General features: G+C 24.1%; 1 protein-coding gene across 3 annotated transcripts in view; it reads right to left on the bottom strand.

Annotated features, from left to right (window-relative positions):
- The window catches only part of LOC122531683 (probable G-protein coupled receptor CG31760), a 58,700-nt gene extending 42,080 nt beyond the window's left edge, over window positions 1-16,620 (bottom strand). For all 3 annotated transcript variants that reach the window (XM_043659791.1, XM_043659792.1, XM_043659793.1), the window contains exons 1-2: window positions 16,460-16,620; window positions 13,070-13,237 (exon numbers count right to left, since the gene is read on the bottom strand). In XM_043659791.1, the coding sequence (XP_043515726.1) occupies window positions 13,070-13,216 (147 nt within the window). In that variant the 5' untranslated portion in view covers window positions 13,217-13,237; window positions 16,460-16,620. The remainder of the gene's footprint in view (window positions 1-13,069; window positions 13,238-16,459) is intronic.
- Window positions 16,621-17,186: the final 566 nt, after the last annotated feature.

Here is a 17,186-nt window from a genome sequence, read left to right as displayed (position 1 = left end):
GGCGACGTAGATTCACGTAGCGAACAGACGATTAAATGCAGTCACACGTAGACCACTCAACGAGTCACAAGCAGTCCGTCCAAGGACTGACTCCGCGTCAGTAATACATTCATTTTCATTTACACCAAATCAGTCAGAGGAGTGATTCCGCGTCGGTCACTCATTCACTCACTCAATTCAGTCACTTTGTATTAGTTGAGAAATAAAAGTATTTATTTCACATAACGTCTCATTCATTGCATAAAACATCTCTCCGGAGGCTGTAAAAGGCACGACGAGAGAGCGACGAGCGAAGCGGGCAGCAACCAACGTTCACCGTCGAGCTTGCCGTAACAATATTTTTAAATGATCTTTCCTCGTGTAAAAACAAAGTTATTAGAAAAATTCGATTAGTGAATGATTTGAATAATGAATTGGAATACCCGATTAACCAATTGTTCTTCGACAATTGTCGTACATATATCATATTTATAAAAAAAAGTCAAAATAATATCAATCAGATATACATTTTATATGTTCTATATCTACATATATATTTTATTTTCGTTAATGAATTGTGTTTATATTATTCATGATGGTTTTACAAATTATTTTATTTTTATCACTTCGTAGGGGTGATAAAAACAAAATAATTGAATCCAATTATCCGGTATATTTAATTATCCGATACTGCCTCGGTCCGGAATCGAAATTCTATTGTACACATTATTGTACACAATACCAGTTTAGTATTGTATACAATATTAAAAGTTTGGGTACAGTTTTATTGCATTTGTATATAATTAAAATTATTTTAATTATATTATAATAATATTATTTTAATTATTTCATCACTTTTGGGTTACACTGTACAATGTAAGATATTCGATATATAGAATGTTTCCGATCTGATGGTATAACCTAAAAAAATATATGAAAATAAAAAATGAAGTTTTTTTTATTTAGGACTTCGAATTTGAGAAAATGGAATTCGAAAATCTATCAAGTATATTTGAATTTTGCTATTTCTAGACTTGAAAAAAGAGTATAATTAATAAAAAATTATTCTGCGCGCAAAAACAAGTTTACAAAAATGTAAAATAAAATCTTTCTTGTGCTTTCAAAAAAATTAGGTTCAAAAAATTATTATCAAGGAAATTTTTAATGAAATATATTCAAAGTCCATTTTCTTAAAATGCAATATTTTAATTAATCTATTTATTTTTTTTACGTAGACTAATCTCCTCTTAATTATTCATTTCTATCTAGCTCAGAATTGGCGAAATTCAAACATACTTGATAAATTCTTTGGAAACGAAAGTTCTAATGAAAAAATTGTATTCTTTACTTTCGATTTAGTTTTTATATGGTATCATTTTCTTTCTGGTTCTACCAAAACTGTAGGTTTTACGAAAACTGTAGAAATATTTTGAAAACTTCAAAATAAAATTTAAATTGCATTATGCAGTTTTATTATATTTCATTTTTGTGTTCCATATTTTATATTTATTTGAATGATTTAAATTAATTTCTCATGGATCATTTATAATTCAGTGATATTACATAGTTAATTTAATGGATTCAGAATAAATAACATCAAAATTATTCATATAGAACATTGTAATGATAACTTATTAAATTTTATATTTTAATATTGAGATATTCGTATCAATAATCTGTATTTCGTATCATCTAGATATTTGTATCATCATCAGATTTATGATGCATGACTATTTTCATTTCGTCAAATATGTATAAATTATTTCGGAATATACAGTAGAAAATGTTGAATTTGGAAACTTTTGAATATTAAACTCAATAATTTTTATATCGCATTAGATAATGAAATTAATATGGTTTTAATAAAAATACGAGTTTTATTTGAAAAAACAGTATTTTATATGGAATATTTCGTAGAATAACAGAGTTATGGCGGAAGATTAAATAGTGTAATTAATTTCAAAGTCCTTTAAAACTCAAGTTTGAAACTCGTTTTAAAAACTTTGTTTAATCTGATTTAAATATTTAGACATGAAATAAACTTACTGTCAGATTTAATAGCATATAGAAAACCAAACTAACTTTGCAATATGTATCAAGGACTAATAATCATTGCTACTACATATTTACAATTTTAATACATGTAGATGCATATAGAGTGTTTTATTTTAATATAATTTTTACATATAAAATAACTTTATGATATGAGGCTGTAGAGGTTCACATAATGCTCAGATTAACAATATGAAAATACAAGATTGTAAAAAAGTAAATAACTAGAATTTTTTGATACTGGCTGATACAATTTTGTTTACAATTTACGTAAACTGTATCTTTTGAGTGATAGATAAATTTAGAATTTTTACTAAAACTACATTCATGCCAAATTTAATCGGCGATTCAGGGTTCGGTATTTTCCCTTGTAAGTTTAAAATCATTTTAATATCATAATACGATGAATTTGTCTTGAAATCAGCTATGGCGCAATGAAATTAAGAATTCATGGTTTTACCTAAGAAATCATCAATGCACATATTTTAAATCTTATAAAAAAGTGATTTATGATTTTGAGAAAAATGTTTTTTATTACAATACATGCCTTTTCAAATTTAAAAGTTTATCCTTGAAACTTTTTTCCTGCAGTTAACAAATAACGATGTTCTATTGCTCATAACTTATATGCAGGGATATAGGATGTTATTATTATTTATAACGTTTTCTTCAAATGTACGTACTAACGATAATTTTTGCACAAATTCTTTCTTTTCCATTATATTATATTATTATTATTCCATATAATGGAAACATTTTGAGTAATCGAAACCAATAAAAACAATTTTTCAATATTACGAATGCTTTTTCAGTTACTTGTAACAAAAAATATTCATTGATTCAAAATATTCACTAATCAATTCTTTTTTGTAAAATATCTTTATATAATCAATATTTCTTATTATTTATTAGAAATAATATTTCTTATTACAAATAAATAAAAAATATTTATAGCTTTGAAAAAATATTTAAATTGACAATAATTATGCAAAACAATCTACATTTTTTGTATATATAGTATACCTTTTTTATATATATTAAGAATGATTTACACAAAATCTGTGATTCATTCACATTTTTCACTATAAATAGTAGTATAGAAAAAAGAATTTAAAAAGAAAATGACAAGAAATAATTCATAATTTTATAAAATAGAATTATATTTAACAGAAACAATAAATGGATGTATGAAATGAAAATTCTTACTAATGTTGATAAAAAATGTCTAATTCTAAAATTAAAATTTAATAATTCTTATACACATACATGCATTACATATCAATATTAGAGAATTTTTAGCTTTCTTTTATACAGCATTGTTTATAAAATAGTATTTGACATTGAAATGCATAAAATACATAAAAGATTAATAAAAAGAAAGAAATGTATTTCTTGCTTTAATTTAAATTTCCAGCAGTATTAACTATTTTATTTTTTCCAACGAAATTTTTAATAAAATAATTTTCTTCGAACAGAAATTACGAAATGACTTTCTTTCAATTAAAAATGTACAACAAAAACAAATTTCCCATCAGCAACTGGCACTGTAAGAACTGATTACGTTGTTCAGCTCAAAAATTTTAAATCCAACTTCATTCAGATCGTAGTTTATCCTTGTGTGGTGTGAGTAGAATGGATGAGGGTTATTAGTTACCCGAGGGTGTTAGTTGATAGCTCTTGTCTACCCTATCTCTACTCTATCATTCCATACAAAGGGCGTTTCAAGTTTATTCCATCAGGTGGTAAAAATATGTTCCAAAAGTAAAACAAAATAAGAAACAAATCTGTAAAAATGTAAAGTTTATCAAAAAAATTAGAGATAAGAGATAATAATAAATTTTATTTAATACAACAATTACATCAAATAATCTCCAAGTGTAATCCATTGTATTTTACGTGAAACATTTATCATATTATGAATTTTCTATTTATTTTTTATTCGATAAATAAAATATGGTCAATTTTTATTCGGAAAAAATCTCTTTTTATAAGAAAATTTCATACAAAGAAAAATTTAGTGTCAAAATGGAAATTGTTAGCTTTATTTGTAGATTATGTTAAAAGTCTATAGCTTAAAATAACGATTTATTTTTATAATATTAATATTTAATAAATGTTATTAAATATTAAATATTCTTATAATAATTATATTATTGGTTCATCTTCACAAAATTTCCGAATATTAAAGAACATTTATTTATTGCTAACATAATTGTTATAAAGTACAATATGACTATTAATTTTATTATAGATTTTATTTATATTATATTATTATATCGTATGTCTTTTTAAATGTAAACACACGAACTAACTGATTTTTCTAACGAAATTTGTTTTTAATAAACTTTCTACTAAACATATTATTCTATGCTATCCAAAAAATACTCTTATTTTATTTATACTTTACCATTACATAACTAATTAAAGTATTTTATTAGCTTGAAAAAAGAATTCTTTTAACTGAAATTTCTTTTGCAATAATAATTATATTCCATAACTTGTTGTTAAAAATTTGTGGTTAGTAGAAAAATTTATTTATAGCTTACAAGATCTCTGGAAAATTAAAAATTCTTTACCTCATGGCGTTGAAAATTCATATCTTACACTTTTATGCATTTTATATATTCGATATATATAATTCCCAATATTCAGATACTTAAATATTCGGACAATAAATTTTTAAACAATATAATAAGTATATAATTATAAACTATATAATTTTGTAAAAAGAAATCGTACAACCTGAATTTCCCAAATGTTTTTACATATTTGTTTACATACAATGTTTCGACAATTTATAGCATTTCTGAGAAAAAGAATCATCTGTCATATAGTATGAATTATGTATTTGAAAAGTAGAGGCTTCCAGTTTTAAAAATGTATTTTTGTACGATTTCTTGTTATAAAATTAAAATAGTTTCAATATTTAGTATCTGAATATTTAAGTATCCAAATATTAATGGAAGTCACTGCATATATCTGCAGTCGAATCTAGAGTTTACAAAATTGATTCTATTGAATCTTCTGACTATCTGAAATAAAGTTCAAGTATATTTTATTTGTTCTCATAATATGATTTTCGAAATATATCAAAAGAAGCAACCAAATTAATTTCAATTCATTTGAGTCACTAATTATAATAATTGTAACCTGAATTCTAAATATAATATAGAATATAGAATCTAATATAGTTAATCTAAGTTAAATAATTTTGGTCAAAAGTAACAATGATAAATAATTAAAATTTTTTTAGTCATTGGTAATTTTATTTTTAATTGGTAACTTTATTTTTAATTTTATTGCAATTTTATTGTAATTTTTATTATTTATTGTAACTTTTACATGATTTCTGACAACGCTAATTAAAAAGTAGTTAATTTAAAAAAATTAAAAACTTAAAAAATTAATTTATTAAATATTTAAAAAGTTACATATAAAAAAATAAATTGAAGACCCTTTCCTCTAACAATCTTTTTTATATATTATCCTCATTTACTGCTATCTAATACAAAGCTTAAACAAATTCTATAACCTAATTCCATGTATTCATATTAAATTAAAGATATTTTGTTCATTGGTTTTAACGACAATAGTGTTAATAAAAAGAGATGATCGAAAGTAACTGAAAAGAAATTCATTGTTGATAATCAAAAAAGAAATTTCGTCATCAATAATTATCGATAATTAATAATAATTCCTTCACTGATAATGATTTGATCAAATTTCAATACCACTACTGAATACTAGTAATCCAAAAATATTTTTATAGCCGATAAACAAAAATTAACTAAATTAGAAAGAGAAGAACAAATATTTGAATCATTTACATTTATAAATATTTTATGTATTATATTTTATGTTTTAAAAAATCTTTTTAAGATTTAATGATTCATCTTTTACTTAAACAAAAAGTTAAGATTTCTTCAATAATATTTTTCTACAAAAATTTCAAATATAACTGTTATTTTTTATCTTCAATATTATATCATAAATTGTTAGAATGTGTACAATTTCTGTATTAAAATATTTTAACCTTTTAACTATAAAAAATGAATTAATTTTTCACTTAGATTTCTAATTTATTAAATTAATTTCTTCATTTAACGATTTCTCATTATTTAATATTCTATCATCTCATTCAAAAATCATAATTTACATTTATTAAAGGTGAAATTAACCTAAATGAAAGTAAGTTGTTTTTATAATTTTTTAATTCTATAATTGTATGGTTATGAAATTGCTCAGTAAATAAAGTTAGCCTTGCTATTCTCGTAACTTTTTCATCACGTCCAATCTCTTCAGATATATTTCTTTTTTTACAACACTTTATTTAAAAACATGAAATATACAAAAAAATATAATATTGAATATTAAAATCAAATATTTCAAAGTCATGTATATATTTTAATAATATCTATTGAAATATAATTGTTTGAGTAATATAAAGGAGGAGAACAACAGAATTAATATGTTAAGATACTTTTTTACATATCATTATTTTTAAATATATTTATAAAATTAATTTCTTTCTTTTTCACAATTATTGACTTCTCTTCGTTCGTAACAACGTACAGTGTGCTCATTTACGTGCATTATAAATTAATTTGAATTTGACATTTCAATCACCATAAACTCATTGAAACGAAAATGTATTATATATTGATTTTGCTATTCAGTCGAGGACATGTAATTTTAATCAACTGGCACATTTAGGAAGTTGACTAGGATATATTATAGAGAGACAGTCTTTGACACCTATGTTTCAGAACAGAAGCAAATGTATACTACTGCTATTAGGTCTTGCTTGATTCTGATTAACTGAAACACATCAATTCAGGGACGTTGGCCTTCTCTCGTAATTGAACTCGAGTTCAGGTGTAAAATGATCAAATGAAATTAGAGCTACTCTGCATATAGGAATGCGTTTTAATTGATTCTCTTAACTCTTGAACAGTGAGTGGTTTTAGCAATATGCAGGGCGGATAACGAATTCATTATGTTTTTTCAAATATGGAATATACAGGATGATTCATTTTTATCCTGCCAGTGTATTTTAATAGTGTCAGTATGTTCTATGATTAAAAATAAGAACACATTCGGATCGGTACTTGCTTAAAAGTAAGTCGTAATATTGATTTTGAACATGATATTCCAAGGTGTAATTTTTTTATTACATCATATTTTACTTATTACGAGAAAAGAAGCTTCAAAAAAATTATATATGTTGCAACTCAACCGCTCTTTTGGAAAAAAATTTAAATATCCACTAATTTTCGAAATTGCTTAATTTATAATGTTCTTGTATTTTGCGGCCAGATGCAGGGAAAATAACATCTATTGTCTTACTTAAATGCCCTAGATCCTCCATTGTGTATCCCTTATCTCCCTTTTTATCCTTATTTTTTCTTCATTTCTCTCGTTATTTGAACAACTCTAAAATTTCTATATTTTGCTTATAATTACGCATTGATTTTATATAATAAATTCAATTGGTCTTTTAATTGTTCGAATGTATTCGAGTGTAAATTATACTTGAAGTATAAATAATTCTCATAAAGGAAACGATCCGTTACCATAAAATTTCACGTTGGTCGATATTTCACAACTATTTCCTATGCCATTTGGAATTTTCTAACTATTTTGTGATTTTGTTCTCTAGAATGATACCATGCATTAGGATTGTTGTCTGAACGACACTAACAAATATCGACACACTATGAATGAAAATGACCTTAAAATTTATAGTGTTTCTTTACAAACACAAAAGATATCTATATATAAATATTTCCAAATATTTCCCTTCATATCAAATAATTTTTGTAGAAACATTTTTTTAATAACATGAATTGCTTGTAAAATATTCCACTGTTCTCACTTAAATATAACATTTTGTATTGTATAGGTACAGATACTTCCAATATAGAAAACTATCGATATAATTTTATTTACGAATTTATCTTAGATTTGCAATTTATTTAAAATTTTTTTGGACTCTATTAGAAAAATTTAAATTTTTTTGGATTCTATTAGAAAACTATCGATATAATTTTATTTATGAATTTATCTTAGATTTGCAATTTATTTTAAATTTTTTTGGACTCAATATATTTTATATCTCTTTGGACTTTGAGAAATAAATATAATTTGAATTTTTCTAGATAATCAAGAAAGTTCTGTAGTTTTTTTTTATGAATAATAAAAAATTATTCAGAATACAAAAAAAAAATTATTGATGAATGATTTTTTTACTTCATATTTTTTTTATATCATAAAAATGTCATAGTTTCTTCATTATTTTATAAAATAGAACACTGATAAATTATAATAGGTAGATATTGTGTAGATTCCGTTATGAAAAAATATTTATCAAAATAAGAATAATTATTTTAGGAAATAAAATGTTTTTTTGCATGATTCTTTCTTGTAATAGAAAAGATGACAGAACTTTCTTGATTGTCTGATATTAACTAGCAATCTATTCTATTAATAGACACAGAACGTTTATATTTTTATAAGATATTTTAACAATTAATTGATTTTATAAGATATTTTAACAGTACATCCTGTGGTATTAAAAATAGTAATGTAATGCAAATAATAACTTTTTTTGTTGGAAAATAATATTTTATAATATTAAGAAGTTTTTGAGTATTTCCGATAATACAATAAAAAATTTTCTGTTTCAGACAAAAATTAATCAATTTTAGTTACAAATTGCAACAGTAAAAATAATGAAAAAATTTTTTTTTATAGAAACTCAAGATCATCTTGATTTCTTTCAATGGCATTATGTAATTTTTTGATTATTATAGCTAACTATATAGATACCATTGTAGCTGATGTAAAGATGAGTTTAATAATCTAAATACTATAGCCTTCGAATAATCTTGAGAGCAGAAAGTTGGATTTGATTCAGAAACATTCATATGAAAAGTTATGTTAATATGATAATGACATACATATATTTTTAAAAATATAAATATATTTTAAAATATGCAATACTTAAAACAATTCTCTCGTCACAGAACATAAAAATGAATACGTAAGATTTTCGTCGACAAAAGTTGTGACATAATCGCGAACGAAAACTACTTTTGAATGGAAATCTTGGAGTACTATGTGGCATTACTTTCTTCTTGACAATAACTTGAGAATTCCAAACTTCTAACTATTGTCGAAGAATAAATTAGGAATGATGTAACAGAACTCACAACTGAAGTTTCAAAGTGCTTGAGATGGTGCAAAGTTCTTAAGAAAAGCAAATATTCTTATTTGTTTATAAAAGGACGTATAAAGAATGCAAAGGAAGAATGGCGGTAGCAGAATGTCATAAATTGATCAAATAATAATTTTATATATAGCAAAAGGTAGCTTTTCTTTTTATATGACGAATATATCCGTTAAACATACTTAATAAACAATTAAGTCCAAGCTTAGATATTTAGATTATAAACAATATCAAACAATACACATGTCTACACTACATGAAAATACATTGTTATAACCAAAATTCACTTTACGTACATTATATACATGTGCAACGCAAGCGTGTATGACAAACAATATCTTAAAATCAAATTTTAAGTAAATTCCAATTCGTTCAGCAATTATTTCAGCAACCAGCAGTTATTTCAAAAAGAAATCGCATTTAAATAATTGCCTATCTATGATAGTATTCATTAATAAAGTCGCGATTAAAAACTTAACTAAGACAGACATGATGGAACAAGAATTTTAAGTTTAATTCTGAGATTTAATAAGATGGAATTTAATTTTTAATTTTGAATTTAATTTGGAATTGTCGAGAATTAATCGAAACAGACACAAGAACTTCAAGTTTAATCCCGAGATTTAAAATGAAATTTAATTTAATTTTCAGTTTTAATAAAATTGTTAAGAATTAATACGACATAACAAGAATTTTAAGTTTAATCGTAAAACTGAAAACGATAGAAATTTCTGATTTTATTATTGTACTATACAATATTAAAATTCTAATTTTTAACTATTCGAAGAAACAATCACACTTTTTTCGTTTGAAATTAATTGTCATTCTATATTGGATCGTTACAATAATAAAAATCTGCAACTGTTATAAAAAATTCCCATATTGTAGGAAAATCGATGTTCTATAACCTATTTTCTTTGTAGGAAGTATTAAATCAGTATTCTTATAATAACAGCATGAATGCCGAAACTGACGTAAAATCGTTTCATTAGATTAGAACTTATCGGGCATATAAAAGTAATTTCATGAATATGCTACCAAATTGAAAATTATACAAGATGATCTAATAAGAAATACAACTTGAACATTTCTGTTATTTTTGAAAAAACGTAAGTTATTCAGAAGAACCCAAAATATAGTAATGCCTTTCCTGCAGATGGAGAAGTTTCAAAATTTCAACATTACCTCTACTTTTTGAAATGGAATCATATAATTTTTAATGTACATATTAATGGATATAGCTCAACATTAGAAAATAAAAAAAAGTATATCAGAAAATTATTAGTTTAGTAGATAATTTAACTTTAATTTTGTAAAATGCGAACATAAAAATATCGTTCCTTTCTTGTATGATGGATTTTATAAAATTAAAGATATCTAATTTTTACAAAATTGAAATTAAGAAATTAATAATTTTTCTTACGGAGAAGCTATCTGAAATAATGCGTTAAAAAGTATATAATTCTAAGAAAAATTTGAGGTTGACGTGATTTTGGAATTTTCGAAACTCCATCATCTAAAGAAATCATTATTGTCATATTATGGTCACATCTGTGCTGAACAACTTTCATTCCCAAAGTTTTTTCGTTTCTTCAAATGCAACAGAAATATTCAAGATGTTAATCTTCATTGAACTACTCTGAATATTACTGAATATTAAATTCGAATAATTTGCAATTTATTCCTGAACTTAGACTTTACCTTATTAGAATCGAGAATTAAGATAAATAAACTTTAATATATAAGTTTACCAATTATTATACTGTTTTCTGAAAATTGTTTCTAGAGAAGAAGTTTGCTATTAAATTAAAGAGAAATTAAAAATAAAGACAATTTGCAATTTATTGCAGTGACAGTAATTCTTTTTAGATTCTATATTATTAGAGAATCCAAAGAAGAATTAAGATAAATTAATTCGACTGTACAAATGTAAACGTTCTATTTATATTTTCAATTTTAAGTAATTTTATAATATATGTATATAAAGCATAAAAGAATGCTTTAATTATTAAGTTATGTTATAATAAATCTTTGCTCCTATATATTCTATTTTAACATTCATGTCTCGTGCACAATTTTTCATGAGAAAATGAAGTATTACGTGTAACCTATATTTTAAAAATAATTTTAAAAACCCTTAAAGAAATATTTAAAAAATTATTCGTATCATTCTAGATTTCATTTTTGTATGTACGTAAAATAACTTTTATTATAACCTTCAAAATAACCTTCATTAACTCCAAGAAATAATGAGAAAAAATTTCGAGAGTCACTTAATTAATATAGTATTGAATTGTAGAATTTAATATTAGTCACATTTTACGCAAGCTGTAAAATATTATAATTAAAATATAACCTTTAAATAAAGAACATACAATTAAATACTATAATTTAAAATATACCTATAAATAAAGATATGTACCTATATATTAGAAAAATATAGTAGATTATCGATCTTCAAACAATTTAATATTTGAATAACATGAAATTCAACCGAACAAATTTGAGGAAACTCGGCTTCAAAAATTTCGGCGAATAAAAATTCAAAAACGTGATATCAGGCAACGAAGTTTATTTGTTATTCAATTAATTAATAATTAAAGACTAAGACTAGGATTAGGACCAAGCTGTCATTAAAGTCATTGTAGAAATTTTTTAATTTAAGTATACTTCTTCTTATCATTATTTTACGATATAATAATTTTTAAATACCTAAAATGTTTTACATAAATAGACACTTAAATTTTTTTTATATTGGGCTCTGAAATAAATTAGTGCAATCTACATTATTTTTTATGTGAAAATTTAACCCTTTAGAGATGAATTTGTAATATTCGTGTTATTTATACACTTTCAAAATCAATGTAAGTGCAATGGAAGATTTAATAAAAAATGAATCACTGAAATGTAAGTTCATGCATACGTTAAAAGGCTAGATGATGTACATATATTCATACCGTTTTACAATTTCAAAGATCAATTTTGGAATATATACAGGTCTCAAAAGATTAACTCGAAAATCGAGCGAATTATTCCAGTTTCCAGAACGAATTGTTCAAAGTTTGAGAATTCACTATATTCAACAGTCGGATATGACAATGTCAGGTCAATTTTGATCTGCTATAATTTAGTTATAAGAAAATCTGCTCTTTTCTTTCGCTTCTTTTCACTTATTCGTTGATATTTTTAAATTTCTTTGAGTATTGTAAACAACTATATAAATTGTATTTATACTAGATACTTATACTAAACATTTTTAAACAAACTGTAAATATATATGTTCCAAATGTGTATAATTTATTCTGAAGAAAATGAATTCTGAAAATTCCAAAATTATTTTATAACATATAAATACGCCGATTCAGCATGTGCTGACACTGTCTCCCGATTCATTGTTAGAGACACTGCTGTCTGATTGTTAAGAAACAAAATGAGGCTCTTATTCAAATACAGGGTCTAGTCTATTATGAAACACGGTGAAGTTTGTCGAGATTAAACAAAAGAGTTATGCTTAAGAGTGTTTAGACGATTAGTATTACATTGTTAATATTTCAAGATACTCAACATTCTCGTAAGTAAGAAATCCTCAGATAATCAATATTAATAATATATATATTGAGCTGTTTAATTTTCCAAAAAGAAATTATTTATCATAAGAGGATATAAATAATAGTAAATTCTAAGATAAACTTAAGTAGTAATATTTGCAACATCATCATCTTTTTATCTCTTTAATTTGATAAATTCTTGAACGACTTATATATTGATCGCCTTAACGTTCTTTTAATTAGATAAAAAATATTATTTTACCCTTTTCGTATCGAAAATTTCGCTGCTGGTTGTTGTAGCGAGAGACGGTACCGAAGTTGAGGTAGCCGTCGTTACAGTGACGTATGCCATCATTGTCATCGTTGTCATCGTCGCAGAAAACAGGGCCCAAAGCCAAGATTTGCCCATCCCGCGTACTGCTCATTTGTACTTTAAAATAAATTCATTAATTTATTTTTTCTCGTCGTTTAAATATAGTTACAAAAAAAGAAAAAATAACAATTGATAAAGAAGAGAAGAGAATCATGTCTAATCTTAGTGGTGAAATATACACGTTACGTACCAAATAAAAGAATAAGACTAACATGTTAATGTACTTAATAATAACTTTTCTAAATAAAGGAATATATCTATCTTCAAGATATATGTCAAATTTATATTAAGAAAATAAAAATTTTCAATATATAAGATTTTATTTAATTAAGGCTATTGTATTTATTACATTCGATAGCGTAAGAAATTAACTTTATTAACAAAATACTAAATATATTTATTGCACATAGAAGAGAGGAAATAGGAGGAAGAATATAGAATCATGCTGATAAATTGGAATTCTAAAATAGAAAGTGTATTTTCAATGATATATTTTATACAATTAATAAGATACAATTTATACAATTAGTAACTATATGAACTATAGTGTATATGGAACTCAGAATACATAAACTAAAATGAATTTTTTCTTAAAACAACACAACTACAATGAAAAGGATAACTGAAGCACAAAGATTTACAGATTTTATATATAAATTTTTTTTACTCCTGCTATTAAAATACATAAGAAATAGATATAACAGAAAATTTTGTATAATTAAAGCTAATAAAAACAAGTTTTTAATGTTGCTAATGCTTTTTCAAAAAATATTAAACTTTCACAAAAAATATTGATTGATGCATTTTTGCATAATATTTATCCAAGTTAAATTTTTCGATTTTAATAACTTATTAATATTTACTCTATGATTTTTAATTTGTAGGATGGTTTTTAATGTGTCTTCACGTTTATGATTTATTATTATTTTAATAATCAAGATGAATTTTATTTCCTTGTTCTTTGATTCTTTTTAAGTGTTCGAATCGATATCAATAGACATTTATAGAGGTGTCTTCATTTTTCGTTTCAAAAATCGTTACAGATCCTCATTGTAATTGAAATTCAGATTTTATACAAACCATATCGATATAATAAATTTTACATACTGTTTCCTGTGTGCTCAGGATCATGATCATGTTGAAATATAATAGCTTCTTTAGCAAGCGTATTTTCAACTGTATTTAATTAGTTTTATCAATTATCCATTCAATGTAATCAACAAAAGCATAACCATATCAATGATAATGAAAAATTGTCAATAATTTAAACAGATGCAGCTTCATAAAAAAAGATATAATGATCCATTTGATCTTATTAAAAAACATGAAGCCTCTACTTTGACAGTCATAAATTTGTACTTTTTTGAAGACGATTTTACATCATATAACGGATAGGAAAGTGAAAATACTTTTTTCTCGCAAATAGTAAAAATTCAAATACATATAAAAAAGTTTTAAAAAATGATTAAATCCATCATGATCTTAAAGATTAAAATCTTCTCTTTACAGCCATCACCAAACTCGCTGTACGATTTTTTCCACCATTTTATTAAAGTTGGAATAATATCATTTTTCACCATTTTATTAAGCTTAGAATAATAAAAGTGGATAATGAAACGTTAGAATTTCTTGAATTTTTATTGTACAGGAGAAGTCTTTAGTATTTAAAATAATCTAATTGATAATAGAAAATTGTTTTGAATTTGAATTTTTAAAATATTTAAAATATCCTCATTTTTCTGCCCGCCACATGAAGTCAAAAAAGAAACATTCATGTCCATCATAGTAGAAGCTTCACGCTTTAAAATGAGACCGAGTGAATCATTATATGATCTTTTTTTACGAAATTATATTATCGATAATTTTTCATTGTACAGTTTCATTTTCATTACATTATTCGTATCACGTAGAACGAAATTAAGTCAACGAATATCTTATTGTGGTTAAATAAAAATATTTTCAAATTTGAAAAATTGTTTAAATATTTTAAAAATGTGCATTTTTTGTATAGTTAATATTAATAGCAATAAAGAATAATTCATACGAAATTTATAGTTACTGATTCATTCATGATTTATTATTGTAGTTATCGTGCAATATTAAAAATTAATATATGATTTAATTTTTAATATTAAATTATGATTTTTGTGACAATTTAAAAAGGCATACGTTTATCGAATAAATCAAATCTGTAATAAACTACAAGAAGTAAGCACAGCAAAATAAAGATACATAAACAGGGTGCCCAAGCATTGGACGTATAACCAAGGAGGAAGTGAAAAAAGAAGTCGAAAAGCAAAAATAAAATATTTTTATTCAAGGCTTTCATTTTCGAGAAAATTAAGTTAACAGCAATCAACAATATTTAAATTTAATTGCAATCAGCAATTTATCAGTAATGCTTAAATTTAGCTAATTCTAGATTAGTCAGGAATAAATAATGATCAGTATTCTATGTGTCAAAATAAATCAAAAGAATAGAACGTACTACAGTAAATTTCTATAAAATGCTTCGTTTTCGACAAAATTCAATTTGAAAATTTACCAAATACACGTTTACTAAGCCAATTCTTATCTAATCAAACTCTTGGAAACGAGAGCTTAAACGAACAGATTTTATTCTTCATTTTTCATTTATTTTCGCAGGTAGAACAATTTCTTCTCGATTTTATCACACTCCTGTCCAGTCCACAATTCATGTATCTTATACTTAATAAATTTTTAAACTTAATTATCTCGAAAACTTAAATGAAAAAATATTCTTTATTTTCGATGCATTTTTTCACGTAGAATTATCTTCTTGTAGTCCGATATTGGGCTATTTTGTATATGCTGAATGTACATGTATGTATGTATACCAATAAATATATGACTCCATAAAAAGCATTCGTATAATAATCCAGTTGGCCTCATCTATGAAGTCTCCATTTTGACAACTCTTTTAATTAATTAAAAGAGTTAATTTTTTTCAAAGATATTTTTACATTATGCAATAAATAGCAAAGAATACCTTTGTTCTCAAAAATTATGAAAATTCAAATGTCTCTGAAAACATTAAAAATTTTTTATCATAATCAAATGCACCTTAGTCTTGAAGGTTAAAATCCGCTCTTTAGAACGATTTTTTAAAACTTGCAAAATCTGACATTTTGTATGTACAATATCTAATGGTAAAATTAAATCGTGCAGTTAATATGTTCAAGTATTGTAATATAAAAACTAATGATCTACCGAATTAATTAAGAATATTCTAATTTCTAATTTTAAATAAAAACAAACCTTTTTCTTTTGCATTCAAGTAGTACCAAGTTTGAGCCCCGGATCCATGGGGCGTTCATCCACCCTCTCTGATTTTCTTGACATTCTTCTCGATGATTTTCTGAATCGTTTTTGATTCTGCCACTTTCACCAATTGTTCATCATGAAGATGTGGTTCTGTCGAATAAAAATTATTCAATTATGCTATCTAAAATTATTTAGTTAAATAATATTATATAATTTAGTAATATATAAAACATATATAATTATACATATAAATAAATATATAAATAAATAAATATATATATTATATCTTGTAATTATTAAAATAAATGTTACACGAATTTTCGTGCGTAAATAACAGAATCGAGTAATCATGTTTGACAAAAATTATTATAATTATATTTTTATTCTATTACTAAACAATTCATACTTGGATATTTATTAAAATCTGACACACATTTCAGACCAACAGATTTTAGAAAGACTGTCGATAATATTGCTGATGTTGCAGAATTCTTAATGACATTTTTCCATTTCCACTTTCCATAATAGAATAAATTTATAAATATATACAAGATACACATAAGATAAGACATGATCTTTGTTAAAAAAAAAAAAATCATAGGTGCATCATCAGTTGTTATACAATCATCTTTACACCACATAGTCGAGTAAAGTAATTTCTATTTTTTTTAATTAGTATTTTAATATTATGTGCATCATTTTTTTTTTATTGAATTGTTCA

The sequence above is a fragment of the Frieseomelitta varia genome, unplaced genomic scaffold (genome assembly GCF_011392965.1).
Source record: "Frieseomelitta varia isolate USP_RPSP 00005682 unplaced genomic scaffold, Fvar_1.2 scaffold_411, whole genome shotgun sequence".
NCBI lineage: Eukaryota > Metazoa > Arthropoda > Insecta > Hymenoptera > Apidae > Frieseomelitta > Frieseomelitta varia.
This window is presented reverse-complemented; position numbering and strand designations above follow the sequence as displayed.